The 27,628-nt window shown below is 36.0% G+C and overlaps 6 protein-coding genes across 15 annotated transcripts; 4 read left to right on the forward strand and 2 right to left on the reverse strand.

Moving 5' to 3' along the window:
- The first annotated feature begins 488 nt into the window (after positions 1 to 488).
- LOC124299350 (ATP-dependent RNA helicase SUV3 homolog, mitochondrial) lies at positions 489 to 6,783 on the forward strand. Of its 3 annotated transcripts, XM_046752526.1 has the most exons (17): positions 489 to 788; positions 925 to 957; positions 1,040 to 1,269; positions 1,953 to 2,175; positions 2,276 to 2,444; positions 2,551 to 2,662; positions 2,769 to 2,899; positions 3,014 to 3,327; positions 3,456 to 3,597; positions 3,680 to 3,838; positions 3,956 to 4,135; positions 5,290 to 5,438; positions 5,554 to 5,675; positions 5,755 to 5,832; positions 5,915 to 6,030; positions 6,322 to 6,432; positions 6,576 to 6,783. In XM_046752526.1, exons 1-16 carry the CDS (start codon positions 712 to 714, stop codon positions 6,382 to 6,384), a joined length of 2,298 nt encoding a protein of 765 aa, XP_046608482.1. In that variant the 5' UTR covers positions 489 to 711; the 3' UTR covers positions 6,385 to 6,432; positions 6,576 to 6,783. The 3 variants fall into 3 exon arrangements, with proteins under 3 accessions (XP_046608482.1, XP_046608483.1, XP_046608484.1); XM_046752528.1 differs by lacking the exon at positions 6,576 to 6,783 and having other exon boundaries at positions 502 to 788; positions 925 to 937; positions 6,322 to 6,569; XM_046752527.1 differs by lacking the exons at positions 925 to 957; positions 6,576 to 6,783 and having other exon boundaries at positions 494 to 788; positions 6,322 to 6,569.
- Positions 6,784 to 7,006: 223 nt separating this feature from the next.
- LOC124299351 (uncharacterized) lies at positions 7,007 to 10,775 on the reverse strand. Of its 2 annotated transcripts, none has more exons than XM_046752530.1 (3): positions 10,193 to 10,775; positions 8,562 to 9,570; positions 7,007 to 7,708 (listed from the first exon to the last, which is right to left on the reverse strand). In XM_046752530.1, exons 1-3 carry the CDS (start codon positions 10,409 to 10,411, stop codon positions 7,392 to 7,394), a joined length of 1,545 nt encoding a protein of 514 aa, XP_046608486.1. In that variant the 5' UTR covers positions 10,412 to 10,775; the 3' UTR covers positions 7,007 to 7,391. The 2 variants fall into 2 exon arrangements, with proteins under 2 accessions (XP_046608486.1, XP_046608485.1); XM_046752529.1 differs by having other exon boundaries at positions 8,553 to 9,570.
- Positions 10,776 to 15,384: 4,609 nt separating this feature from the next.
- On the forward strand, positions 15,385 to 16,423 carry LOC124297046 (uncharacterized). Its single transcript, XM_046747629.1, has one exon. It carries the CDS (start codon positions 15,401 to 15,403, stop codon positions 16,340 to 16,342), a length of 942 nt encoding a protein of 313 aa, XP_046603585.1. The 5' UTR covers positions 15,385 to 15,400; the 3' UTR covers positions 16,343 to 16,423.
- A 425-nt stretch (positions 16,424 to 16,848) lies between these two features.
- LOC124297048 (tetraspanin-7-like) lies at positions 16,849 to 20,018 on the forward strand. 3 transcript variants are annotated; one of them, XR_006906512.1, is made up of 6 exons: positions 16,849 to 17,293; positions 18,244 to 18,432; positions 18,544 to 18,714; positions 18,789 to 18,920; positions 19,044 to 19,266; positions 19,520 to 20,018. XR_006906512.1 is itself a non-coding variant. In XM_046747634.1 (5 exons), the coding sequence occupies exons 1-5, from the start codon at positions 17,216 to 17,218 to the stop codon at positions 19,197 to 19,199; spliced, it is 726 nt and encodes a 241-aa protein (XP_046603590.1). In that variant the 5' UTR covers positions 17,033 to 17,215; the 3' UTR covers positions 19,200 to 19,445. The 3 variants fall into 3 exon arrangements, 1 of the variants encoding a protein (XP_046603590.1); XR_006906511.1 differs by lacking the exon at positions 19,520 to 20,018 and adding an exon at positions 19,366 to 19,445; XM_046747634.1 differs by lacking the exon at positions 19,520 to 20,018 and having other exon boundaries at positions 17,033 to 17,293; positions 19,044 to 19,445.
- A 681-nt stretch (positions 20,019 to 20,699) lies between these two features.
- Positions 20,700 to 24,129, forward strand: LOC124297047 (GATA zinc finger domain-containing protein 1). Of its 3 annotated transcripts, none has more exons than XM_046747630.1 (4): positions 20,700 to 21,368; positions 22,268 to 22,470; positions 22,632 to 22,841; positions 23,747 to 24,129. In XM_046747630.1, exons 1-4 carry the CDS (start codon positions 21,054 to 21,056, stop codon positions 23,784 to 23,786), a joined length of 768 nt encoding a protein of 255 aa, XP_046603586.1. In that variant the 5' UTR covers positions 20,700 to 21,053; the 3' UTR covers positions 23,787 to 24,129. The 3 variants fall into 3 exon arrangements, with proteins under 3 accessions (XP_046603586.1, XP_046603587.1, XP_046603589.1); XM_046747631.1 differs by having other exon boundaries at positions 23,864 to 24,129; XM_046747633.1 differs by lacking the exon at positions 23,747 to 24,129 and having other exon boundaries at positions 22,574 to 22,710.
- On the reverse strand, positions 22,533 to 27,442 carry LOC124297049 (AP-3 complex subunit sigma-2). 3 transcript variants are annotated; one of them, XM_046747635.1, is made up of 4 exons: positions 27,279 to 27,434; positions 26,906 to 27,179; positions 26,307 to 26,690; positions 22,533 to 24,134 (listed from the first exon to the last, which is right to left on the reverse strand). In XM_046747635.1, exons 2-4 carry the CDS (start codon positions 27,008 to 27,010, stop codon positions 24,012 to 24,014), a joined length of 612 nt encoding a protein of 203 aa, XP_046603591.1. In that variant the 5' UTR covers positions 27,011 to 27,179; positions 27,279 to 27,434; the 3' UTR covers positions 22,533 to 24,011. The 3 variants fall into 3 exon arrangements, with proteins under 3 accessions (XP_046603591.1, XP_046603593.1, XP_046603592.1); XM_046747637.1 differs by lacking the exon at positions 22,533 to 24,134 and adding an exon at positions 24,232 to 24,898 and having other exon boundaries at positions 26,906 to 27,442; XM_046747636.1 differs by lacking the exon at positions 22,533 to 24,134 and adding an exon at positions 24,232 to 25,003 and having other exon boundaries at positions 26,906 to 27,441.
- Positions 27,443 to 27,628: the final 186 nt, after the last annotated feature.

Genomic DNA, 27,628 nt, shown 5'->3' on the forward strand with positions numbered 1-27,628 from the left:
AATTGACACAAAAGAATACAAAATCGGACTCTCGTGAATAGCGGAAAATTGGGCAACGCAATGAACCCAATGAATAAAAAAGGTGGATGATGTTCTTGGAAATTTTCAGTGTTGACAAGCATTGGTTGGCAGCAGGTTTTGCAACTCGTATTGAGAAGGGTTTTAGAAAGCTTTGGAACGCACAACTCATTTCAAACTTTCTAAAGTCCCAACGCACACCTTCGGATAAATCCAAAATTAGGCTCGAGACTATCGCGAAAATGTTGCTAGACGCACAGTTAGTAGATTGAGTTACCAAATACCGATTAAGCATTGAAATGCATTGGACAATTCATTCAATCACTTGTTTCAGATAAACCAGGGAAGAGTCATAATTTAAGAATAAATTAACTAATTGTACGGCACTCTCAACTTTTGTAAATGCTTACTGTTGCGCCACGAAGTAATGGCGCTTTTCATTGGCTACACTTGCGGATGCGCACTGATTACGGTTCTTCTAGTATCTCGTTTCAACTATTGGTTGAAAACAGTGGAATCTCACTCAGTGCGCGCACCGGCAGTCGGCACGCTCGATTGTAATTTTTTGATCTGCAGGTCTTTCCGAAACATAACCTATTGCACGATGAACGTTATTTGATATTTAAAGATAATCTGATTTCACTCTGGTTTGGATGTTGATTTCATGGTATAGAAATTAATAAATATATAAAAATGATACCGACAACCCGACGCATATCGGAATCCCTACTTCGAAGAAGTGGGATCCTGTGCACCACTTTACAAGACAGGTAGAGTATATTATCTCTATTATATACTTTTATATTGTATTAAGGTAATCGACACACATTATTCATATTTATTCACTTATTATCACCTATGGTCAATTTTGTATTCCTATATCCTACAAATATTTTATTGTAACAGGTGTAAGTGTAAGGTGAGTTTAATCAACAACAGGTAAAGTTTTATAAAAATTATTGAATGTAATAATTTTATGAATTGATTTCTAATACATTACGCGTTATTTTTTATTTTTCAGATATCTTAGAATTGGAGCTTATTTAGCACAACCTTTGCGGGGAAAAAAAGATGACTCGACTACAATCACATCTTTGTTCAAACCAGTTCCCGTCAAGTCGAACCCAGATGATATTAACGTGGGAGTTGAACTTAGTGGGGCTCTCAACAAAGCTGACCTCCTGAAAGTGCTCAATCAATTCTATCAAAGAAAAGAGATCAAGGTGCTCGCCATGGAACACGGATTGGACAGTGAGTACTTAAGGTGCTTCAACTCGTTATTTCAGTTTTCTCAACTTCCCGCTTTGGTATTTTTATAGAAAAAGGAAAGTTTTTATAATTACCCTGAAAATGAAAAGTTGTGTTTTCACTATATTTCTACTATTTAAGGCCTGGAGAATCTTCTCTGATCACTTTCAGGTGGACATCTCGATTTGAGTGTATGATCGTTTTTTGGTGGCAATTACTGAAAGATTAGATTTTATTATTTTGGCCTTAATTGATTCAGTTTTGCTTGACTCAGAACTGACTAGAATTTGAACTTAATTCTTGTGGTATCTCAAAAACGTCTAGATGCAGATGAAACTTGCTTCATGGGTTTAGCTTTATTAATATAAAGCTGATTAGATTTTTACTAAAATCAGTTAAGCCTTTAAAGTTATTTTCAAAATTATAAACCATGTAGTCTGAAATTTTTATCTTCATCGATAGTGGGAGTAGCTGGAAGTTCTGAGATTGATCCTCTCAAGTTGAGTAGATTTCCCTGCTTGTTTCCACCCATTTTATCGCTGTAAATTACATTCAATAAACATTGTCCTTCAAAAGCCAATGTAAATGCTTCTGTTGTTTGTTTCCTCCCTACTTTTGGTTCATTGCTCTTAGTTTTTCTGCATTATTTTGGAGACTGTGCACACACAAATATGAACGTCTTGCAGGTTACTTACAACATCAAACCTTCATCAGTTTTCGACGCTACTGCTTAGATGCTGAAACCTTGCCGGCAGACTTGCATGTTGTAATAAGCGACATAATGCAAGGAGCCGGGCATGTCGATGACATATTTCCGTACTTTATGCGTCATGCAAAACAGACTTTTCCCCATATTGAATGTATGGATGATCTCAAGAAAATAAGCGATCTACGCACACCTGCTAACTGGTATGGATAAAACAGTGGAAATATTTGCTTCTGTATTTTGAATAGAGCTTCATATTTATAACCAGAAATATGCGCAAATTAAATAACTATCATTTTGCAGGTACCCGTTAGCGAGAGCTAAGACAAGAAAAATTATATTTCATGCTGGACCAACGAATAGTGGTAAAACTTACCACGCGCTACAGAGGTTCATGACTGCAAAAAGTGGATTATATTGTGGGCCGCTGAAGTTGTTGGCTGCAGAAGTGTTCAATAAAAGCAACACTAACGTGAGGATTCAGTAATTCATTAGAACTGTTTTTGAAAATCTTGCAAATGTTCTTCATTGTTTTGAACGTCATCGCAATACTCTGTTTATACTGCATCTTTTTCCAGGGTACCCCATGCGACTTAATTACCGGAGAAGAGAAAAATTTTGTGAAAGGTGCAGACAACCCTTCAAATCACATATCTTGCACAGTCGAAATGGCCAACACAAACGCTGCATGTAAGGTTATCTCCTTTGATTCAATTATTCATTACATATTATGTTTCAGTATAAAAAAAAAAAAAAAAAAAAATGAAACGAATGGAATAAAATTAATTTATTTTAGGTGAGGTTGCCGTCATAGATGAAATCCAATTGATGAAAGATCCAGGTAGAGGCTGGGCATGGACTAGAGCTTTGCTAGGACTGCCAGCCGATGAAATTCACCTTTGCGGAGAAGCTGCTGCGATAGACTTAGTCAGTATATATTTCAAAATTCGTTGAAAAATCAATGAATTTGATGGCCAACGATTCATAAATTTACATGGGTGAGATATGCTGTCCGAATCACTAATGATTGCTATATGTTAGGTCCGCTCCATATGTATTACAACTGGAGAGGATGTTGAGGTACGGAGATATAAACGTCTGACTCCGTTGGAAGTCGAAGAGTCTGCACTGAAATCACTGGACAATGTAGTTGCAGGAGACTGTATAGTTTGCTTTAGTAAAAATGAAATATATTCTGTGTCTCGTAGCATCGAATCTCGTGGTATTGAAGTGGCAGTTATATATGGAAGCCTTCCACCAGGAACAAAACTAGCTCAAGCAGCAAAATTCAATGACATCAATAACCCATGTAAAGTTTTAATTGCTACTGATGCTATCGGGATGGGTTTGAATTTGTTAGTATCGTTCTTTTTTTTTAAATCGTAATTTTTCCAATGATAAAGGCGAACTCAAATAGCATGTGTGGAAAAAAATTTTCGATGTTTAATCATTCGCGTTTTTTTACACATATTTCATTTGGCAGGAGTATACGAAGGATAATATTCTACTCTTTGATGAAGCCGACTATCAATGAAAAGGGCGAAAAAGAAATTGACACGATACCTGTGTCCTCTGCTCTGCAAATAGCTGGACGAGCCGGGCGTTATGGTACACAATGGGAGAAAGTAAATCATTTTTAAAAATTCGGTGTTCAATTCTATCACGCTTATTCGACTTCCCGGAGTTGTAGTTGCTTTGTTGTTTCAGGGATATGTAACAACTTTTAGACCAGATGATCTATCCAAGCTGCAACACTTGCTTTCACAAGAACCAGAAGTCCTTACTCAAGCTGGTTTACATCCAACCGCTGATCAAATAGAACTATATGCTTACTACCTGCCTGATTCTACTCTGTCTAATCTAATGGTGATTGTTTCAATACATCATAATATATTTAGGAATCAGCAGATTTGCATCGAGTCCGTAAATTGTACTCTTTTTTCAGACTTACAATTAATTATTAATCGTTCTTTCCTATTGCAGGATATTTTCGTATCGCTATCTATAGTGGACAACTCTTTATACTTCATGTGCAATCTAGACGATTTCAAATTTCTTGCTGATATAATTCAGCACATCCCGCTACCATTGCGCGCACGATACGTATTTTGTTGTGCGCCGATAAATAGGAAAATACCATTTGTGTGCACAATGTTCTTGAAAGTAAGCTGATCATGCTCAACCAATCTATTTTAATAATATCACATATTCTACTACATTAGTCACGCTGAAAAAGTTCAATTGAAACTGATTAACAACATTTAAGTCAGAAAGATTCCAAATTGTGTATCTGTAATTTCTGATCAAGTAAAAACGGGCTGTACTGTCTAAATTGAATGCTAGGACAAGTGAACAAAAATCATTTAGAAAATCTCCAGCAGCTTTATGTGCGGCAATGACGGTGAATACGAATGAAATAACATCTCTACTGTGTACTATAAATGAATATGACCATGTTCGAATAAGAAAAGCTAATATATCAACCATCAGACAAAAAGATTTATAATCAGAACGCTCAAGATGTTCAAACTTTGGTATTTTCGAATTGATTCTTATTCTTTGAGCTTACTGTGTTTGCCATAGAGCTTTGAGGGTACATTGAAAAAAAAATTCATAAACAGTTGTGCTTATAGTGGATAATGTTTGTGCAGCACGGCACAATAGATGTTTCTCAACAATTATATTTGCACGTTGTAATTATACTATAATATAAGATTCAGTGAATGTTTTTAACAATTTGTGGAGGTCTAGTCAGCGAGCAAAATGAGCCCAAAAATATTAAAATCGGCTAAAAAACACAACAGTTTAAGAATTTCCAATGTTCTAATTATAAAACCTTTTCTCAAATTGGTAATATTTTATCTTAGTGATACGAATTTACTGAAAATCATTTTTATCTCGTATTAGGGATATTGTTGTGATCGTGTTCGCTATCATTGGCACAAAGAAGGACACCGTGGAAGATTGTTGGAGAGATTTTTTTTTCTTTCCGAACCTTTAATTTAGACGATATGGTTCATTCATTCTTTAATTCAATTGGGATCCAAAATTTTGCCTCGGTCTTAGTTAAAAAAGAAAAAAATTATGCAAATATCAATGGGCAGTAAACTTTGTCCAAATGAGTTTTTTTCTTTATACGAAGTCGTCAAATAATAAAATATACGTAAAAAAAGAACAATAATATCAAATACGACACGGTTAACATTGCGCAATTTTTCTGCTACTGGATAGCGTCTAAATATTTTGGATCCCAATAAATATTGTTTGCCTAAAAAAATACGTATTTAAACATAATTTTGATATTTGATTTTGTATAGTTCGCTCGACAATACAGTAAAAATGAAACGTTGACGTTTGACTGGCTTTGTCAAAACATCGGTTGGCCAGTCGCCGTACCAAGAACAATCATAGATTTGGTTCATTTAGAAGCAGTATTTGATGTCTTAGATCTCTACCTTTGGTTCAGGTGAGAAATTATTTTGAGTTCAGCCATTAGAATTAGATAGGTATTACAAATTCAGTTGAATTCAAAAATGCCTAAGCATCAGATTCACGGTATTTGTTTTCTTATTTGCTGCTAGTTATCGATTCATGGACCTCTTGCCTGATGGAGATATTGTGCGAGATACTCAGAAGGAGTTGGATGCAGTCATACAAGAAGGCATAGTTCAACTAACACAGCTTTTAAAGACCTCAGAGTCAGGTTTGTTGAAGACATTACATATTAAAATTTCTGGTAAATTGTGCCATGCCATGTTCCAACATTATCAAATCATTTTCAGGTTCAAACAATGGTGCTGTGTTAGCTCCTGACGAAGATCACTTTGCACTGAACACCCAGAAGAACAAATACTTCAGAGGTTATTTTATTTGTTACAATGTACATTATTTTTTGTTAACTGGCCTCTTGATAACCTTGCTTCCATTATTTTCAACCTATAGATTCTAGAAGTGTCACAGCCAAGACTTTGGGACAAGGTAAATTAACAGAAAGATTACTGGCGCAAGGACTTCTCACTCCAAGCATGTTGAACGAATTGCGTAGAGAATGGAATCAGGTATGAACAGTGTTCATTGAAGCTCGCCAATAGAAAAACTTGATGCTAACAATGTCAAATTCAGTTATAGTTTTGAAATGATCTCGCAAGAACTTAGACCTAACAAATTGTATTTATCAGTTCCTAAAGATATCTGTTCCGTGCAAATAATTTCAGCCAAATACTTTTTGGTAACATTTGTCCAAAAAAAGTTAGTCAAATCAGTATTTGCAGTTGTTAAAATTCAAATTTCTTTTTTTTTTTTAATTTAACCAACACTTTTGTCATTCCTTAGTTTTATTTTTTGTATAGTTTACCGATGACAATGAATCAAGTCGTCCAAAAAAAACCGGACGGAAACGTAAACTGAAATGAAGTGGTCCTGTTCATTGCCGAAATTTCTCCACAATTCAAGAGCCAATCGTAAGTACAATGAATAAGAATTTGTAGTGTAAATGATGGTACGAAAGATTTCTGTTTCATTTTTGTACAATGTATGGCAGTAAACTATTACGTATGTGTAAATTAAAGTAATCATTAATTCACAAAGAACATTTTCTTTTCAGTGATTTTAATGAAAGAATTAAAATTGATTAAGAATTTATAATTTTATGCGACATCGAATTTATACTCCATTCTTTGAAACTGTTATATTAATCCTTTTATGTGTGGTTCACATATGATATGAAATGTATCACAGCATAAAATGTGATATGCTGTATAGATGTATAATTTAATTTGTATGAAAAATAGGAAAAGTTTACTTTGTCAAAATGTTTTAAGTATCCGTTATAATACCATTACAAGAATAATTCGTTTCGAAATAGATATGTTATAAAACGGTTTAATTGAAATTTGCAGAAGATTAAACGAAAATAAATGTCTCCTTTGGCATTAAAGTAACTATTAATTTTGATGCAAAAAGCTCATGATTCGTCTGTTGCAAAGTTATGGAATTTTTCTTCAAATAGGTAAGAGCAATTTTGTGCAAAAAAACAAGGGTCGAGTCATTTTATTGTAACAATCACATATATGTACATATATACATTGGAAGTGAGTAAATATAAAACTGGAGGCAAAGAAACAATCCAGAATTTTGTGTGTTTATTCCCGACTCAACTGTAATGGCCACTTTATTCATCTGAAAAGCGGGATGAAAGTAGCAAGTTTCTCGCACTAATGGGGTAACCACTTTTTCAAATCAATAAAGTGGTCACAGTTGAGTCAGGAATAATATCCCACATGCAACACGGGAATATAACGGGTTATTCGCTTGTTACATAATATACTGTTTTTTTCAACTCCTAACCAAATTCGTTCTGAGGCATCCTGAATCATGTCATCAATTCTTGAATTTCTGGTATAATCCTATTGGCAGCATTTCATTTTGAACCCGCTAGGAGTGATTTGAGTCTGTTTTTGAAATTGAACCGAATTTCGTTCAGACGTCGATTGTGCCTGTTTATTTTCTTCAATGATCTCCTCAACCTTTCAATTTCCTTTTGTTTTTCCAGAAGCAAATTGTAGATAGGCTCCCTATTTCTTCTTTGAGCCAAGGCGACGTTCAGACTTGCACATTTTGAGCATTTTGAAGACTTGTTGTTCATGACGAGGGGACATTCCATGTGTCTCCATTTCACTGTATCCACATACGCAATTTCCATTCTAACAGCTTCAAAGTCTTGAACGTTTGGACCCCCTACCATGAAAATTTAATAGGTAGATTCAAGTGAACAAGGGTATGTTAACCAATTACTAAAGTTCTAAAAACTGTTTACTTTTCCCTGGAAGACATTTGTTAGGAATACTCAAATAATTTTATCTATCAATCCAGTATTTCAACCAGAAACAGCATTTGTTTCACTTTTATCTGAAGAATTTGTACACAGCCAAAAATTTTTTGCCAAAGGACATCTCCCACATTCAATTTTAGAATATTGCTTTTTGAAGAAATTAAAAGTTATCCCATTTAAATAACATAGGAAAGATATTGTCATTTTTTAAAATTCTTATCACTCAGCCATATTTAATGATATGGATGTAATCTTGGAAGTATGTTATAGAAAATTTAATTTTGTACAAAAATGTCTTGTACACAAAATCTCTAACTCAAACAGTTCAATAAGCATCGATAGTCAATTTTATGTAAAGATTCATTTACAAACGTTTTTAGTGGCTCAGCTATTTCTTTAATTCATATCATTTCATATTTCTATAACTTCACGACAATTATTCAAATCATAAGTTTTATAGGCAATTCACTCTCCCTAAAAATGGTTCCGCTAATCAATTGACTTTACAATAAAAATGTGAATAACTCTTTCGTAAGATCAAGTCTATATCATCAAGTGTAGCTGAGAAGTAACAATTGAACAAAAAAACGCGATCTTACCAATGTCATTTAAGTGGGCAAACTCTGAATTCTAGGATTGATAATTTAAAACTTGATTTAAGAGATATCCTTCTCCAAGGATTTTATTTATATTTTTTGATATGTAAAGCAAGTTTCACAGGCCAGAGTGATCAGAAACAATATTGCTTACAATCAATACCTTCACAGATATTCCGCTGGTCCAATTCATCAACGAGTTCCTCAATATCAGATAAAGTATAGACTTTATTGGTTTTACCATTTCTCACAAGATTATGAAGGAACGGGTTTATTTTTCTGCTACTGACACTGCAGTGCATTATCATATCACTTCTTATGTACACTGCTTTGTTCACAATGGGTATGTGATTTGTTGAAAAATTCATGCAAAGGTAAACAACAGTCGTTGCATGTCCTTTCGATGTTACAAGAAATGACCAGCCTCGCGGTAGTGTAACTTCTGTGTAAATTTCAAGCAAATCTTCAAACAGCATTGTGTCATTTAGTACAGAGTTGGACATTTTTTCGCCACACTCTTTATCGACAGGGAATGTCAATGTTTCTGTGACAAGACAAGCTTCAATCTCTTGTCTTTTTTCCATCTCGCTGTCATCTTTTATACACTCGTCATTTTTGTGATCTTTGCACAACTTTAGGGGATCTTCTATTATTAATTCCTCTTTCAAAATTTCATTATTCTGTTCCATCTGAACACAATGAGCCAGAAGATTTCTTTCAGAATTTTCATTTCTCTCTTGTAACTTATCAACAATAATCGATGTCTCGCTTTTGTCGTTGTACATCTGTTTATAGTCAAAGATGAAATAATTATCAGCTTGACCAAATTCCGTGACTTCTATAGAGTCCGCAGATTTCTGTATCCGACCATCATCTGAATTGTGCATTCTGTTTTCATTGATGTAATCATCTGTTCGCTCCAACTGACTGAAGAGCACATGTCTCTTATCAGCAATACTGGTTTTCTCAAAGTTCGCCTCATTGGAATAGTTAAAACTAGATTTATTGACATGAGAATTAATTGATATAGACTCTTTGTAATTTTTTCTTCGAAGTAGATAATCACGGAACCCAGATTGATCAGGTATAATCATATTTGCTGAATTATTATCTTCTTTGATATCTAAACACGGAACTGCTCCAGCTCGCAATCTAAACTTTTTATACTTGATCTGAAATTTAATACGGTTACATCTTTGGTGAGAAATAGTGAAAGAAATTTTCCAGAAATTTAACATGTTTTTCTAAACTTTTGTGACAAGTTTTATGTTATTTCTGCTGGAAATGTTTCAATTGTTCTAATATGGTCTGAACAATTTCAAGAAATTCGACTGGGTTTCTGCAAGAACTCACCTTTTTTCAAATATTCATTTTCTATTGAAAATACAATAATTTCAGATGTTGTTTGCTGACTTTCTGACCAATTTATTCGACCGATTTCTAGAGGAAACTTTTATTTTTCAAAATTTTATGTTGTTTCAGACGTATTAAAAAAAAATAGATTTTTTATGTTTCTATTTTCTAAAAATACCAAGCTATAACAAACTGCGAAAGGATATATTCAATGACATTAAATAATGATTAGTTTTTACAAATTTTTATGAAATATCAACGTGTTATCTACCTGTACTGAAATCAATTTTTCTGCATGAAACTTTGGATATTGAGTTAATAAGTGTAAGCAAACGAAGTGAATTGATTTGAATTTACTAGGTTAAGAGCCAAAATTTTGAAAGGCTGTGGCGATTTTGATACAACGTAACTTGAGCGAAGCAATAAGGAATCGTTACTTACTCTGATAACGTGAGGCGGCACACCGCTGACCCAATGTGTGATTACATCAGATGATTTGAAGTGTTTACTGCAGATGTAAGTGTCATCAGTGACTGTGTAATTGGCGATGGGAATAACTTCCTGCCATTTTTTGCGTGTCTCTAGATCTTTTGGGGCAGAAAAAAAGCTGAAGGTTCGTATGTAGTTAGTTCTCTTGCAAAGAACGCATTTACGAGTCATCTTTTAAAATAAATATCTTTGGAAATCACAGTATAAGTCCATTGGCCTACAACAACAGATCAGTGGTACAGAAACTTCAACAGAAATATTGAAGTGAAGTGTAACAAGTTGCATTCAATATGACCAGCTCTCGATTTATTTCAGCCAATTTGTACTCCATCTGTTGATTCGTCGCTAATAGGTGTGCGAATTTAAAACTTTCATTGCTGCCAAGTGCCACTGTCGTTAAGTTTCACGAAAGTTATCTTATCAACGAATTTTGTAAGTAACTTCGCCGGCTGTAGCTAGCTGTTAGACACTCTGAGCTTTTCTTCTTTTCCTTAATTCCTTTTTGTGACACTGTCTTTACACAGCTGTCATCAAAACGGTAGGTGGTGGGAGAAGCCCTCATATTAAAGTTGGTTTCGTCGTTCATCCTCTGGCCGCAGAAAGCGCTGACAGGTAGGGGTGTTTTGGAAATAAACGTTCATAACCTTGGACGTATTTCGAATTGAGTGCTAGCCTACGAAAAAATCCAATTTTTAGTGTGAATTTATTTTAATTATTGAATGTTTGAATTGTAACGCTATTTCAATTCAATCCAATCTGTGACACACAATTCCGTCTCTATCCATTTATCGATTCTTTTCAAGAAATTTAAATTCAGTAATTCAAATTATTCCAGGTGAATTTAATTCTTAGGATTCGAATATAAAAAACGTGGAAAGAAACCAAATTCGTAGCTGTATATACAAATACTAAAATGATCAATTCGGATTGATTTTCGTATCATGTAATCAATTTCCAAGCTCATAAAATTCATGGTCAGTCAAATTTCGAAAATCTTGCTTATGCGTCTTGAAAATGTTGCACGTGTTTCAAAAATCTCACATGTCTGGCGAAAGTTTAAAATGGTATTTTGCATGTGTTTCTAAAATCTCACCAACATTATCAGCGGAATCTCACGCGCATTGTCGTGTATTCGTGTTCCGATTAGCTGAGTGCCCAGTTTTCAGCTCAGAGGATGCATCGGTTTGAAAACCGATGATATAAGGAGTCATTTTTAATATGCCTATAACTGAACAAGCTCATTGTGGAATCAATGGATCATCAAAAACAGCTAACAGCTGACTGTTCTGGCCTTTATATCAGCAAAGTTCTTAATAAGCTTCTCAAATGAGATTTTCTCTAGCAGGTCTGAATTAGCTGCAGAGAAACTTAGGTGAGAGAGTCTTTCTTCACCAATCGAGTTTGTCAAATAATTGTTTACTCTCCTTAATATTGAAAAGGAGTGTTCCCCACTAGCATTTGTTGCCAGAATGCCCACATATATTCGGAAGAGTTTTTCTACGTTTAGATAACTTGCAACGAGCCCCTTACTACGAATAATTTTCAGAATTTTATGTCAAACTCATAATATACAGCACTTATACGTTGTGAGGTCCGGCGCTTCGGTGATCTGGGCTAAAGCCCTGGTAGCCCATGTCTTAAGACGACCCTGCTGATAGCCGTAGTTGCCGCCGATTCTACTTTGTGAGAACGCTTATTAATTTAGAGATTGATAATACCACGGTCGTCCCTAATTATTCTGCAAGTATCCCGATACAACAGGACGAGCAGTTTGTTTGAGTTAGCTCATTATGAACGTATTTTTTCGATGGGTCGTGATTAATAGTTAATCGATAGGAAAAATATTCGTTAATCAATGTGCTACAGAATAAATGTTTTAGTTTATTTAATTATTGTGAACGCCCATTGTGAGTTGAACGCTCGCAATGCCAGTTCCTCCTTGACACTTGACATTTTACACTAAATCTTTACTTATAAATTTTGACTCACGCAGAAAAGTTGGAAACATATTCTGATTATTATAATAAAACAAGCTGAATTATTCAGGAATAAGATCTTTATAAGTTTATGAGCTGAATTTTACCATAGGCATATTAACGTAATTCTATTAAAATCATTTGTGCCAATCATGGTACAGTACTCTGTGATTATACCGTTCTACTGCCTTTATCATTCTGAAAATTTAATGCCAGCCGCGCGCAAAGTGCACATGCTGATTCTAGTTCTTGTAAAATTTTGATTGACCTTCATCAAGCTGAATCTATTTAATATGTTTTAACCTTTTTTTCGTTTACTGAGTAGCGGATACGTTCGGTTTGAAATAATTAATCTTCAAACAATTTCTTCATATAGCTTGTTCAATCACAATTATTTATTTCACTGCGGTACATGAGGCATTGTGATAACATGTATATTCAATTGGTAATATATTTACGACCAGGAATTATATTATAATTATTTGAACTATACGTCTAACTGACAGTAAACGATCTTAAATAAGGAAAAGATACATTGAACGAAGATGTTAATTATAACGACTTGATGCTGAACTTGTAACATTCAGTCGTGATTTCTACCGAATCGCATGTGCCCGTAGTCATCAAACTGCTCTCGTTTTCCAAACCTCATGTGACCATAGTCGTCTGATAATTGCCTTTTATTAAGCTCTGTAATATCTTCATCATCTCCAAGAATGTCGACGGTTGGATACCGCCTGAAAAACATCAATTCATACATTTTTGAACGGTACAAGATTGGCATAATACATTCAATTACGACCGCATGAAGGAAATAATGTATGTGCAGCGTTCAAAAATAAAAATATTCGAGGATACACTTTGAAAACAATTAAAAATTGCTGATACCAGCAGCATGACAATTTCATATGATTTTAACGGAACTGAAATGGTAAAAATAAAAAATCATATGTATATAAATGGATGTTACCCAGGAAATAAAGGACGACCATAAAATCTTCGGTTAACGTTGGAAGCGGATTCTCTCACAGCATGGGACTGGTGGCCATTCAGTAGCCAGGCAAAGATGACGGTGATCAAAATCAACGAGAACTTCATCGACATTGCAGTGCTGCTGGTATTCATTGAGCAGTAGACAGCTCAGTGCCAAGAAATAACTTCTGCTTGGTAATTTCCGTAAAGCAATTATACTGTTCGAAAGAATTACAAACAACTACAACTTGATTTTTGTGCTGGGTGTTGTGACCGGTTGAAAGTCGGCGGATGAGTGCTACCGACCATATTTTAAACCTCCTATATATACTCGCTCCCTTTCGACAGCAAAGCGTGTTATGAATTTCAATTCGTGACTGATAAACAATTTTCTCTATGCTACTCCTGCACCCGCCACCCCGATTCAATAATATTTCAACATGCTGCGTGATTGGCAGGTACGGTAAACGAATTAACGACAGATGTAAGCCTCCCTCTGTACCTCCGTCTTTTTCATTTTCGAGGCTTACTTATCATTCCATAAGATAATCAAGGCTTTTCCCATCTTCGATGCTTGTAGATAACGTAGGTTGAGCCACATAATTATGAAAAAATTTCGTGCTCTTACTCAGGTCAAAATTTTATTCGGATAGAAAGTAAACCTCGAGTATCGGACAATTTACAGAAAGAGAGAAGGTGGCACAATTAAAACTGCAAGTCTAGAAATAAAAAAGTCTGCGAATAACTTGGAGGAGAAAGGTCAAGAGAACGTTTTTAAAGTATTGCGTTTTTCTCACTTTCATTTTATTGTAACGACGTTCAATTGAATACTAATGATCTCATCGGAAGTATCTGGATTTAAGGCTGTGGCGTTTTAAAGTGTTTCCAGATAAATTTTCCAAAATTAGACCAGCACAAAACTGGAGTTTCTTGAATCTGACTGATTTTTCAAATACAGTAGAACCTCTATATAACGAATTCCCATATAATGAAAAACTCCGTATAACGTAGAGAATATTATCCCTTGAGAAAAACTCTACATATCGAAAAAAATCTTCGATATAACGAAATTAATTTTCTGCGTTCTGGTCTCTATGAAACGAAATAGATTTTCCGTGTAATGGCCTTTATGAAACGAAATAAAATTCTATGAACATCAAGATAGCGAATATTATAACTGTACGCACTTCCATAACGAAATTTACTCTTTTCTTGAGGTCCTAAGCTCGGGATCGTACATCAACATTGTGAATAAACAGTCGTTATTTGGCTTCTATAGCTAATAGCCATGGGTAAGAAAACAAGACGAACTCTGATTATTAAAGGAAAACTAGACATTTTGAAAGCTGTACAAGATAACAACAATGATAAGAAGAGAAACATCACAGCCAAATTCAGAATTTCTCAAAGTACTCTCTCAACAATAATGAAAAATAAATTGAAGTTATTAGCTTGTAAGCTATCTAAGAAATTGAAACGAGAGAAACCGTCTGAGTTTCCAGAACTAGAAGACTCGATTGCAAGTGGTTCGTACAGTGCAAAGAACAAAATATACCCATCGGAGGTTGTCGGCCCGCTGATGATGTTTTTCATGTTTTAATTGTATTATAATTGAGAATTATGTCGATAGACAAACGGTTTTGAGGAAGAAGTAAACTAAAATAACACATTTTATGAATTGATTTACTACTGTGCATCGAATTGGTGTGATTATTGGTGAATAAATGGCCGCATTGAAATGGAAGCACGCGAATGGAGCGAATGAATTGGTATTCATTTTCGTTCCATGTGCTATTTCAAAACATCCTATCCCACGCTTGATTCACTCATTACTAACGATACGGGTGTTTTTTTTTTCATGAAAATTGTTTACGCAGATATTAATTTACCTGCTTAGATCTCACGAGATTCAAACAAGATTTTGCCATGTTCGAATCGATAATTCGAGGGGAAAGATACCCTATATGTTCACGGGGGCAGATCAATTCCGATTAAGCAGCAGCACACAGCTCTCACACATGCATATTTGTACAGATTCCAATAACCTGCAGTAAACGAACAGCGGCAACTTATAGCGAAGTAAAAAAGTTCAAGGTTAGCTATTGCGGATTACAACTAGAGTCGACCTTAGCAATTTTGCAGGGCTTCGGTAGTTGAAGTGCTTCAAGTGAGGAAATAAATAACGTCGCATCGGTCCCGGGGGTTCACAAAAATGTCTGCAATTGTTCGTGGAGAGGCTACGACGCCGACGACACATCGAGGGTTATCGGATTGGTGGAACGAGGAGACTGAGTATGTGTTCCAAAGGATTGAGGAATGGGCCGCTTTAGCGCGAGGCTACAACCGCCTCAAATCGCAGAGGTATTCTCGAGGGCATCTGACCATGAAAGAAGAGCCAGGCGACACCAACTGGAGCATTTCGGCGAATAAGCTCGTGGTGGGAGACTGCGAATCTTGGAATCCTCGTTTTTACAGACTGGAACGTTCATGGAGACGAAAATCCCGGCCGGAAGAAGTGCGTATAAACTGTTGTGGCAGCCTGAATTACCAGTCGAACAATCGCGTGGACAGCCAGTGCCTGGAGGCGTATAGATACGACCACAGCATTTACTTCAAAACGATCGGCGACATTCGTGGCAGAAATCGAAACCGGAATTCCAGTCTTAAACGGGCCGAGAGTCCGAAAATCGCGGGGGAAATCGAATGTCACCGATGCGACAACGAACTTAGTGGGAAAAGTCCACTTCATGATGAAGATCAGCCGTCGAAAGCTGCGGGTACCCAAGTTTGGCCTATCACTGATTTGACGCAAATGAACTTGGAAGCCGACGAAAGTCGACGGTATTTGGACGATGAGTTAGAGGGAAATCTGCAGAATGATAATTACTGCAGCAGTGAGGATAATCTTAATAATAATAATCAGGCAAATAATAGCGTACAATTTACCGGTAATTCGATAACGCGGAAAACGGATCAACCGTTGTCACTTAAGCAGCGGTTGGTCAGTATTCGGAGAACCAGACAATCTCCCCGAAAAGTATCTCAGCCGACGATCGTTGGAGACAACAATGTTGTTTGGCCTGGAGTTCTGCTTAATTATAAAAAAAAAGGTGAGGCCGTCTGTTCGCCGCATCGTCATTCGATCAAAAAATAGTCATATTGTAGATTATTAATGTCTTGTCTTATATGTAGATGTGATCAGTTCGTATAATAAATGCATAACCCATACCTGTTCGATCATATGGTCATAATATCTGTAAACAATGAAGTATTCGTTATTTTCTTCAATAGAACTAAAAATTTATCTTTTCGTCATCATTCATTCATGATTTGTATTTCCATGCATACTTCAGTTTGTATATGAAATGTAATTTGAATGATGTGCATATTTGGCTGTAAAAGGTAGTTAATATGAATATCTTCCGTGCCTCAAGAATTGGTATTTTTCTCATAATATTTCATGAAATAAGGGAAAATTTCTGTGGCCAATGATTTTTCAGATTAAAAAACCTATGTTCAAAGTGATTACCACCATACTGTATTTGGCGCAAGATTGAATTTCAGTAAACTTTGTAGATTATAATCAACTTTAATAACCCAGGTAGTATATTTGTCGAAATATCGACTATCGATTGACAAATTAAAACCGGCGTAATGTCAACAGATGAAAAATTTGCCTACATTATACTTTGGGATAACGTAGTACCTCTACATAAATTTTAGTAAAATCCATGATCCGAAGGCCAGATACTTTCCTTCTTCATAGATTTTTTGTAACTTTGACGACATAAAGAATTTTTTTGCAACTCAAAATTAGCAGCTGACCCTTTAAGGTAGAGCGCAGTACGTTTCGCATTTGATTGACGGGGAACGCATGCGCCCTAAAAACTTTTCCCCAACGCACCCATACATGGCTGACGGTACCGAGAGCTGCTGCCGGGATCGATCGAGGCCGAAAGACCAGCAGTGCGTCGAGCCTGTTACCATCGTCCCGTTGAAACAGCGCGGAAATTTGGAATAAGTGAATATGGGTAAACATCTGCAAACCGTTGCGGCAATGGCCTGCATGAAGACGCTGTTGATACTCTTCAATTTTGCATTTGGGGTGGGTATATTTAACTTGTCTTAAATATACACATATTCATACGCCTCGATGCTGCCGTCAAAATTGAAGAAATATTGACGGAATCCGCCCAACTGTTGCATTTCCAACACAATCAGCGTTTAGCTTAATCTGATCGCCATGTATAGCATTGATTCACATGTGTTTGTGCATTCTTTTTGAGAACTCAGCATAAAAGTTCACGCTTCTTAATATCGTACAAGTTTTGGATTGGCAATGTTGCAATATTTTCAGAGTTTGTTTGTTATATTATTGTAGATTTAAATAACACAAAATGAAATAGGAGTTACGATTAGAGAAAGTTAAACTCTACGTTGACCTGGTATCACAAAATTAAAGTTCAAAAGCTTGGCCAATGTATTCTGTGCCTCGATATTTGCATAATTTGCCTGAAACAATCAGCTCATTATCTCTTATGACGCCTCTATTGTCCTAACCACACCCAGATTAAGGATCCTGATAAGTTCGAGCTTTCATGGAATGATTAGATCAAGACTGAACTTCATTAGGGCGGTTAGGAAAAGTTCAAACATCCCTGTTACGGTTAAAATGATTTCGAAAATTCGTATGTGGTAAAAATAAGTTCATATATTACTAGGACAGTTAGTTTAAATACCCTCGGAGCTATCAAAATAATTTCGGTTATCCCCGGAACGGTTGGGAAGACATCGGTTATCCTTATTATCACAACGTTTAACGAGAACGTTCGTTATGAGTTTTGGTCCAGCGCAGAAACGACTGGTACCAAAACGTAATGCACTTTTCTGAAGTTACCATTACTTACACTGAAGGAATTTCGAATTAGGATGGTGCTTTGCTACTTATGAGTATGTATGTATGTACATTGTGCATTATACATACGCTAGCGAGAGAACGATGTAGTGATGATTTGCTGTTGAAAAATTCTAATCTGACACGGTGTACTAATGCAGTGCACCGGAGTACTGATGCTGTGTGTTGGGATCTGGATGCGTATTCAGCTCCGAGAGTACGTAGATATGAGCATTGAAGGTAGCGGTGCAGCGCCTTTGGCTCTGGCCTGCCTCGGCATCCTCGTAGTCGTAGCTTCTATCTTGGCATGTTGTTGTACGGCACGTGGACATCCGGCACTCTTATACCTTGTAAGTATACATATAATACACGCATACAACTGATATCAACATATTACATGATAATCAGTATCTCTTGGATGAGAAGGTGGACTTATCGGTTTTCTATCCTTTTATCCCCAGTACGGAGCATTCTTGGCGGTTGTGGTACTCCTAGAGTTGGGATCAGGTGCCTCCGTTTATGCATATCGCAACGCTCTGACCGAGGGCTTCGATCAAGGGCTCAATGAAAGCTTGGTTCTCTATGTAGACGACCCCAACAAACACCATGATATCGATACCATGCAGTCTACCGTATGATATCCTAGTTCCTCTTTTATCGTGCAGCATTATCTTCTTCGATCAGTCAATTGTACACATTTTTACAGTTGCATTGCTGTGGAAACCGCGGCTACACTGACTGGCACTCCATAAACTTACCGGAAGAGATTCCTAAATCTTGCTGCAAGCAGCTTGAAAACCCGTGTGACTCTTCGAATCTGGATAACGTGTATACTCAGGTAAATAGCATAAACATTGCGAAGTTTCCGATCTGTATTACATATTCTCATTCTCAGAATTGAAGGTCATAGGAACAGTTTTAGTTTATGGTGTCGAGAGTTTTGGATTAACGTTGTTTCCAGGGTTGCTACAACCGAGTTGTCGACTTCATAAACAGCAACATTGGGTTGGTGGCTGGTAGTGCTGTAGGTGTTGCATTCTTTCCTCTCATTGGAGTCTTCCTTGCTTGTTGTCTGGCTAGTAATATCAACAAAGCCAAATACGAGCAAGTTGCGTAATTGAATGACGCTGCGTGACGGTTAATCACGAGAGAACGCAATTAAACTAACAGAAACAAAAATCAAAGTAATTATGTTATCATAACTTATTCATTTATTGCTGTGAGCTTGCGTACATTCGCACTTATTTATTATGATATGTATCACTATATGATATTCATTTCAGTTTTGAAACTGTGTTGAAGTATCAGGATGCGGATGGGAGAGAAACTTATATATTATAATTATATGTCAATTAATCATTTATGAAATTTGTTTCTATACAACGAACATATACACATACAACTACAATGAATCCCAACTAATATTGATTGTTCGAGATTTCTACACATTGAGCGTCATTGAGAGGGAGGTGGTGCCTGAAATCTGGTAGCAGGCAGAACTGGAATCCTTGATTTCAGAAGAAGCATTCGAGTCATGGCAGTGAACAAACTACGCTTATTAAGTCGAATTTAATTACAAAACTGGCTTTTTATCGAATATTTTATTCTATATTAACTCAATGTCATGAAATGAAAACCGAAAAGCTTGTACGAAGTTTTCTGTGCTGTAAGATTTAAGTGATTAATCTAATCGATCAGCTGATTACCGCTCACGTCGCCGTATTGTTTTAAGAGGATGTTATAATCAGTCCATACTGACCGCGATAAATGTCACTTATTTTGACCATTATCAAAGCCTCTGCAACACTGATGTAGAAATACCATAGCCAGCGCAATTCTACATGTAATGGCTATTATAAATATCAAAAAAAGTTTTCTTTCACGTAACAATAACGCCACGAAATGTATTGTTATAATTGAATTATCGCTTATTGCAGGAATACATTTCCTGGACTCACTTTTCGCATGAAACGAATGAGTTTCCAGATAGTTTTGTTCGGCATTGCACATAGAATTGCACTGACTGCGGCATTTTCTCATCAGTGCCGCATAGATTTTGACAGTAGTAAAAGTGCCCAACATTTGACTCAGTCGGTAAAGCCAGACTATATTACCCCCTTAACTGCGCACACAGCCAAAATTCCAATCTTCAATGCATAAAATATGTTGTGATGGCCAGAATTTCGTAATTTTCTGTATATATGTCTAAACCTAATCGTAAGTCAGAAAGACTAGAGGATAGGAGGATGATCAGTTCTATAATTCCGGTGTTAGTATCGGTGAACTACTGGAACGCGCACTGCAGTCGTGGGGGTTCCGAAGGACAGATATAGCTCAAATTACAATCAATGAGACCACCTGTCTCTTTCTATTAGTTACTGCGCATGCTCTGCACCGTCGAAGTAGAAATATTATCCTACCACGACATCCACCTGTTTTCTCGTCACCGATTAAAGTGAGAGGTCCAGCTTTAGGTATTGCTCTCTCTTTCTAAATACCGCTTCAGCACGGTGCACAGACCGCGCAGTCTATCTCTATAAGTCTATGGTCCTTATCGTGACTGTAGCAATTTCACAAAACACAGCACCACGAAAGTAACACTCTTCGTGCACAGCCAGTCTGCACAGCACGTATTACGTCCTCAAGCGGGCAGGTTTGTGACGTCATAAGAGTTTGGCAGTGTGCTGTGGCCGTATATCGGACCGTGTTTGCAGCGCTGCCTACTGTCAGTAAAAAAGGAACATATTCAATGATTACCTTCGATATACTTTGTATCATATTTAAAGTGCACTTGGCTCAAATCGCTCAAATCTATCGCGTGGCGTTGAAGCCCAGCCTGCGTAGTGAATCTGTGTAGGATCAGTGCGTGTACCACTATTGTGTTTACGAAAACACTAATTGTAAGGGAAACACCGCAAGGCGAGAAATGTAAGTGTAAATCTATCCAGCGTAGATGTAAATAAAGAAAAAAATGCCGCTAGGAGTGAAGCCGAAGTGCACAAAATGCGAAAGTACAGACAGTATTTTATGGCACAGTACGGATGCCGGTAATATCTGTAATAATTGTTCCGAATCTGACCGTTGTGGGAATGCAATTGACGATGATGACAAAGCTAGCAATAATTCATCGAACAATGTCAATGCCACTGTGAAAAATGAGTCGAATGACACTAAACTGCAGCCTCGGAAGAGCACGAGAGTGACAAGGTACCTCAAAAGCAAACCCGTTACACAGCTGAAAGTTTTGCCTAAGGGTAAAGGACGCCGACATATTTTTAAAAAGACAGTAAGTTTTAAATATTATGACCATCTTAGGGAATCGAAATAAACGTTTCCGGTAAAGTTTCTATTGCTTGTGAGCAGAAAAGTCACATTTTTCGAGAACTCCATTTTGCATCAAAAATCTGAAAAATTTTATTTTTCGCGTTTCTATATATGTTCCTGACAATATCAGGTTTTGGAAAACTGGTATGAGTTTCTTAAAAGAGTTGTAAACCTTTAGGAAACTTGGAAACTTTTGAAGTTAAATTTTTTGAAATACAGTCGAAAAAGTCTACATATATGCGAAAGAATATTTTCAATAAAACTAGAATCATAATAATTCTTCACAGAAATTTTCTAAAAATATGGTTTTTCTGAGGGGTTAAATCACTGTTGAAATTGTGCACAACACATCTCCATTTCCTACAACTCCCCATACGTTTCCTTGCAACATTGCCTTGCAATATCTCCAAGCTGATCCCAAAAATTTCCAAATTCCTTCATTGTTTGCAAATATACCTAGAAATCCTCAAAAATGTCTAAAAATTCACCAAAATGTTCCCGTAATATCTCCCATTACCTGCCTTGTTATCTCCCTCTCAGGTTTTTCCATAAATCTCAAATATTCTGCATACAAGTTGAAGCTTTTCTATTTCGAAATTTCTTAACACTACTAAAATTTGCAACAGATTTTTCAGGACCTGTCATAATAATTAATATTCTGAATAAATTTATATAAATTTTGAAAGATTTCTGAGAAAAATTTTCGCTCAAGTGCGGTTTTTGAGGCACGAAAAAAATTCAATCGGTGCTACTTTAAACACCTTGACAGACAAAAACCGTCGACGGTCATATTTAGATGAATCGGCAGATCGATTTTAACAATGGTCAATAGTTACAATGACTGATTTCTGCTTGCTGTAGCCAATCAAAGCTCCTGCAGCTGTTGCGACGCCAGTCACCAGTGACTACGTCTTTTATAAAGGTTCTTACATTCAAGTTGGAGATATAGTGTCCATGCAAGACATTGATGGCGGTATTTACTACGCTCAGATACGAGGGCTGCTGACGGATCAATATTGTGAGAAAAGCGCAGCAGTGACTTGGCTGATCCCTACAACTGCTAGGTAAAATATTATCTTCAAGTATTTATATCACAATACATTTTTATATGTAACAAGAATACCTGTTGATAGGAAAGAATTCGAATTTATTGTATATGTTACAAAGTTGTCGACAAGTGAGATGTAAAAGAGTGAACATTTTTCTTGTACAAAAACTGGTAAAGCCCTCCGCCAGAACATGGATTTTATCCCGAGACGTACCTAATCGGACCTGAAGAGGACTTGCCAAGAAAACTGGAGTGCATGGAATTCGTGATGCATGCACCATCCGATTACTACAAATTGAAAAATTCTCCGTATCCGCCACCGTTGACGGAGACCGGGGCTGGTTTCGTATGGACATCTTTGAAACACGAAATCAGTGTCCGTAAAAAGTAATATTTCATGTATATTTTTTATTAAATTTATTTAATTTTCCTATTAAGGAAGACGGATTTCAAACGAATGAAGAAAGTTGGCTCATAGTAAAAAATAAACCTTCACATTAATAAATGCTCAATAAAAAATATTTATTTGAAACTTTGATATAACTTTTATCGTCATCATCGTCATCATTAATTATACAGCTTTACACTTATCTGTTTGATATATTATATTTTATTATTATATAAAGATTTCATAACTTTACTAGCGAAAGTGATAAATTGGCCAAAACTGATTTTCATATTTCATTCAACCGTTGATATCAATTATCGGTGACTCATAAACGAGGACGCTTATTTATATCAAATATCGTTTACGATAATGCGTACATAATTTATTTATGCATTGATTTGCTGTACAATATTGCCCCTAATACTAGCAGATAGCTAGGCACTATAAAATACTAATAATGGTGAGTGAAAAATATTCACTGAACATTATATTGCCGACGTGGAATGAAAATTTAGGTAAATAATTCTCTCATTGGCAAACGCGATGGATATTGACATGTTAAAGAAAATTATTAGCTCTTTGAATCACGGATTCCACTAAAACTTCTAGGGGTGTTCCTTTGACCCAAAATATAGAACTCCAAAGGTTTAGTTTCATCTACTTGGCCTTCTTTCACGTAATTTACAATATATCAGATTTTAGAAAATTCGCAGTCACTTCATATTGCTCTGAGTTCATATATTCGTTGACACTTGAATCAATGAGATCCTATCATTACAACTTCATCAACAGTTTTCGTTTATTACAGCATTTCACTGAGCAAATTGCTCATATAATCAATTGTAACCGGATTAAAGCAAGGCCTGTTATAATACACTATATGTTACAAGGCTCTATATTTTAGGCCAAGGAAACATACTGACAAGCTTGAGCAGAATCCGTGATTCAGAGGCCTAGTATCCTTGTTAGAACCGAAAGAAAGAAACTTCTCATTTTTATCCTTGATAACGATGGAACGCAGAGCAAGAAACCTGGTTTGACACCGCTGGGAGCATCCGGGCATTTTCATCTGTTTGGCCAGTGGAAAGAGACGCCGTTAACTGGACAGAGGAAACAACCTCAGCTGAAGGACTATCTAGTCAACTAGGCAAAAGCGATGTAACCGCCGGTCAGAACTTGAGGTCCTTTATTGCCTGTGGCAGGTCGGGTAGTTTCATGTCTTTTAACTGCTGCGGTATATTCATATTTTTCACTGCTGATACAGCCCGAGCTGGAGCTGCCGTTATTCCCGCCTGCCAGGGAAAATAATTCATCAATTAATCAGGTAGATTTATCAGCGTAATCGCTGGGACATTTACCTTTGAATATGCTCATATTTTTGTTCAAATGTATAACGATGATATTTTGTATAATCGAATATCAAACTCTTATAGTTTAGATTGATTTGAGCATGGAAAATATTATTCTGAATTGATCTCATTGCATTAACATTGAAGTGTTCAACCAGCAATGACAAGTTTGTAATGTATGAAATATTTTGTGCAGGTAATTTGTTTTAATTATGCATATTATACAAATTCACTAATAATATTGATAATAGTGTAAAAAGAAGACTAAAGAAGTGATTGACAATCGAAAATTTTGATAGGTACATAAAAAGAGTAGTAGAGGATTAATTAGGGAGATAGATGCAAATACATGGTTTACACTTTATTCACGTTATTGCTAGATACATTTTTACTAATTGTAAGGCACTAGTTCTTTTGAAATAAATCATACGTTACAAAATTCATGCAAAATATCATACACAATATTACATGAAAATTCAACTATATGTAAATGTATAATTATGTAAAAAACCGATGCGTATCATTGAAGTATCATAGAAAAAAAAAAAAAAGATCACAGACGAAATAGGAATGTTCACCTCACATATTTAGCCGGAATGATATTAAAATCAAAACAAACAAATCTTATTACTATTTGACTTTTAGGGAGGAGGTCCCAGAAGGACAATCGGACGAGGTGAGTAAGATCGCACTGATTTGTAAGCCCCCTAAAATTGAGTTTGAGTCAGTTCACTCGTGTAAAAAGCCATAACTACAAGAACATGTTCAGGAGCAATTGTTGGCGTGTAGGCAGTGTTGAAAAGAAAAGAACACTAAAAACAAAATAAATACAACAAATAATATAATTGAACTATTTCTGTTTTGCTCAAATCTTTTACACAGTACTGAGAAATTTTATGCATCCAAAGAAGGTACACCTTTATCGAATTCCAGAATATGTATTTAGATTTGTCAACCATGCAATGAAGAACACATGAAAACAAGCTTTAGGTTTCAGTTTGTGATAAGAAAATTTTCCAATATTTGATGGTGTCCTCGAGTGTCAAACTGCATTTTTTTCATTTTAATCGTCTGAAGTCCAAAATATTCTTTATTGATGGATAATATGGAAATTGTTTTAATTGATAGAGACGATTTTTGACAGATAAAAATGTGAGTCCCGTAGGTGTTGCTGGATTTTCCGTCAGCAGCTGACTACCCTAGCTCTGTGGGTTTGATTGGATATGTTAAAGTTAAGGACAATTAGGCCGTACAGTTTTAATCAAAAATGAGAGGAAGAAAAAAAAAACTGTGTGAAAAATTTTTGGTAATGTTATTTGTGTCAATGTTAGTGAACAGAAAAAACAATATTCTTACTATGTATTAGAAACAAATCTGAGCAAATTCGAATAACAACAGCGAGCATGTCTACAATTTGAGAGAAGGATTTGTATTTAGAATGTTCTCCCTTAAACTCTGGTATTTTATACCAGATTGTAATATTTCTGGACTCATTTTGCTAGCTGATCAGGCCACAATAATTTGTCTGGAAGACATTCAAGAAATCTTACATTATGGTACCATTAAAATGCACAAATTCAATTATCGCCCGACATCTGTTGCTCCATGCTTACACTAATCTATTTAATTCACTCTGGAGATAGTCGTTTTTAATTTTTTTTTTTGTGTGATTTCTGGAGATCTATCTCTGAGGTGAAAAAAAGAAGTCGACGAACATTAGAATGGAATAAAAAAAACAGTCAAGTTTTATAATTTCTAACATACTAACGATAAAACCTGTCAAATTGCTGATACCTTAACTTGGGTAATACGAATTTGCAAAATCATTTCTATCACATAATAGGGATGTTGTTTTATTCGAGTTCACTATCATTGGAACAAACAAAATTACTAGAGATTTTTTAAACGGTACCTTCTCATTTCTTAATTTTTGATTGAGATGGTAGAGCCCATGCATTTTTAAGATGATTAGTCATGTTCAAAACTTAAAAATTTTAACAGTTACAATCTAATGTAAGAAAAATTGAAGGATGTTTGCTAAACTGGTATACTGTGAGGAACGTTTAGTAAATGGAAAAGAGAAAAATGCAATAATGAAATAACAGAACTCCTCACCTCTTGTTTTTCTAGCTTGTTTTGGTCTTCGATTCGACTAAGGATTTCAGTCATGTTTGTTTCGAGTACCATGCCACCCATCACTAGTTCATTCAATATGTAATGAACTTTATCCACATGAAAAATAAGGTCCAATTCACAGACGTTCTCAAAGCATTTGTCCAGTGTTTCAACAAACACTTGTATCAGATCCAGGATTCCCAATTCAGATTCGGAACTGTCGACGCAGAAAACAAAGTACAAAGTCGCGTAGTGTCGGTATATCAGTTTGTAATCCGAACCCCCGATTAGGCTGCCTCCTTCCAAAAAATTACAGACGTTATCGTCTCGTTTTGACACGAGTTGGAACGTCTCTTTGATGATTTGTTGTTGCATGTCCTCGTTCTGAAGAAAACAAAGTGATATTGAAATGTAAAGTTTTCAATTTAAAGGTGAAATATTTTTTCGTTCCTCCCTCGCGCTGTCTGTCATACTTTCTGATAACTTCATTTCACGATATGAAATCGTATACATGAATTTCAGTTATTAGAAAGAATCATACTTGATACTGACAGATGTCAAATTTTGGAGGATGCAAACGTTTATTACCAAATACTCACAAAGTACTGATAAAATTTTGACAGTCTGGGTTTGCCATGATTGTTGAACACTAAAATTGCCTTAATCATTTTGAAGCCACTTGTTTGTATAGAAACAGAATGCATAAAATTGTTATTACGTTGGTATATACATGGATTATATTAACGTGACATCACTGTTTTAAGGTTACACTGAATTCTGGCAACTGTCGCCATTTTTAAAACGCCGCTCGTCCGCTAACCATTGAACACGCTATAAACAGTTCTGGAACCTTCAATGGTAGGGGTAGGTCGCCTATGGAAAACACGTTAGTAGTTCAATAGTCGCGCCACTGGCACGGACGGGGGGTTCGTATGTAAGACCACGTATGTGGTTCAGCACTGAAATACATACATTTGAGTGGTTCAGCCAAAAAACATCACTAGTCGCCATACGCGGTTTAAATCAATATTGAGGTTAGGTATGCCGTAGTATTAGAACCACAGCGACAACTAGTGGTCCTGCTAAAACCGAAACTTGGCCTTCCTAAACGACGCACATAATCGTGTGCTCCCAATATAGGAGTTTCCAGGTCTGTATGTAAGACCTTGTCTATGAAGTTGTATTGGACGTTGACTAAAGATTGCTAGAGATAGCCAGCTAAGTGGGACATTTTGAAGTTCGTCGACAACAGGAGGGATGGGGCAGGTAGTTGCAGTATCTAAATTTCACATCGTACCGACGAATTAACATTATAACTCAAC

Source organism: Neodiprion virginianus, chromosome 2 (assembly GCF_021901495.1).
Source record: "Neodiprion virginianus isolate iyNeoVirg1 chromosome 2, iyNeoVirg1.1, whole genome shotgun sequence".
Lineage (NCBI taxonomy): Eukaryota > Metazoa > Arthropoda > Insecta > Hymenoptera > Diprionidae > Neodiprion > Neodiprion virginianus.

Bases quoted from the DNA above. Each gene is read 5' to 3' on its own strand.
- LOC124297047 (XM_046747630.1), top strand. From the start codon at position 21,054: ATGCCGCTAGGAGTGAAGCCGAAGTGCACAAAATGCGAAAGTACAGAC. The intron at 21,369-22,267 runs GTAAGTTTTAAA...TGCTTGCTGTAG, and splicing joins GACATATTTTTAAAAAGACA to CCAATCAAAGCTCCTGCAGC. The intron at 22,842-23,746 runs GTAATATTTCAT...TCTATATTTTAG, and splicing joins GAAATCAGTGTCCGTAAAAA to GCCAAGGAAACATACTGACA.
- LOC124297048 (XM_046747634.1), top strand. From the start codon at position 17,216: ATGGGTAAACATCTGCAAACCGTTGCGGCAATGGCCTGCATGAAGACG. The intron at 17,294-18,243 runs GTGGGTATATTT...GTACTAATGCAG, and splicing joins TCTTCAATTTTGCATTTGGG to TGCACCGGAGTACTGATGCT. The intron at 18,921-19,043 runs GTAAATAGCATA...CGTTGTTTCCAG, and splicing joins TGGATAACGTGTATACTCAG to GGTTGCTACAACCGAGTTGT.
- LOC124299350 (XM_046752526.1), top strand. From the start codon at position 712: ATGATACCGACAACCCGACGCATATCGGAATCCCTACTTCGAAGAAGT. The intron at 958-1,039 runs GTAAAGTTTTAT...TTTATTTTTCAG, and splicing joins GTGAGTTTAATCAACAACAG to ATATCTTAGAATTGGAGCTT. The intron at 3,328-3,455 runs GTTAGTATCGTT...TTCATTTGGCAG, and splicing joins ATCGGGATGGGTTTGAATTT to GAGTATACGAAGGATAATAT.
- LOC124297049 (XM_046747635.1), bottom strand. From the start codon at position 27,010: ATGCATTCTGTTTCTATACAAACAAGTGGCTTCAAAATGATTAAGGCA. The intron at 26,691-26,905 runs GTGAGTATTTGG...TGTTTTCTTCAG, and splicing joins CAAAATTTTATCAGTACTTT to AACGAGGACATGCAACAACA. The intron at 24,135-26,306 runs GTGAGGAGTTCT...TTTCCCTGGCAG, and splicing joins ACAAGCTAGAAAAACAAGAG to GCGGGAATAACGGCAGCTCC.
- LOC124297046 (XM_046747629.1), top strand. From the start codon at position 15,401: ATGTCTGCAATTGTTCGTGGAGAGGCTACGACGCCGACGACACATCGA.
- LOC124299351 (XM_046752529.1), bottom strand. From the start codon at position 10,411: ATGACTCGTAAATGCGTTCTTTGCAAGAGAACTAACTACATACGAACC. The intron at 9,571-10,192 runs GTAAGTAACGAT...ATTAAATTTCAG, and splicing joins TGCCGCCTCACGTTATCAGA to ATCAAGTATAAAAAGTTTAG. The intron at 7,709-8,552 runs GTAAGCAATATT...TTTTCATGGTAG, and splicing joins TATCTGTGAAGGTATTGATT to GGGGTCCAAACGTTCAAGAC.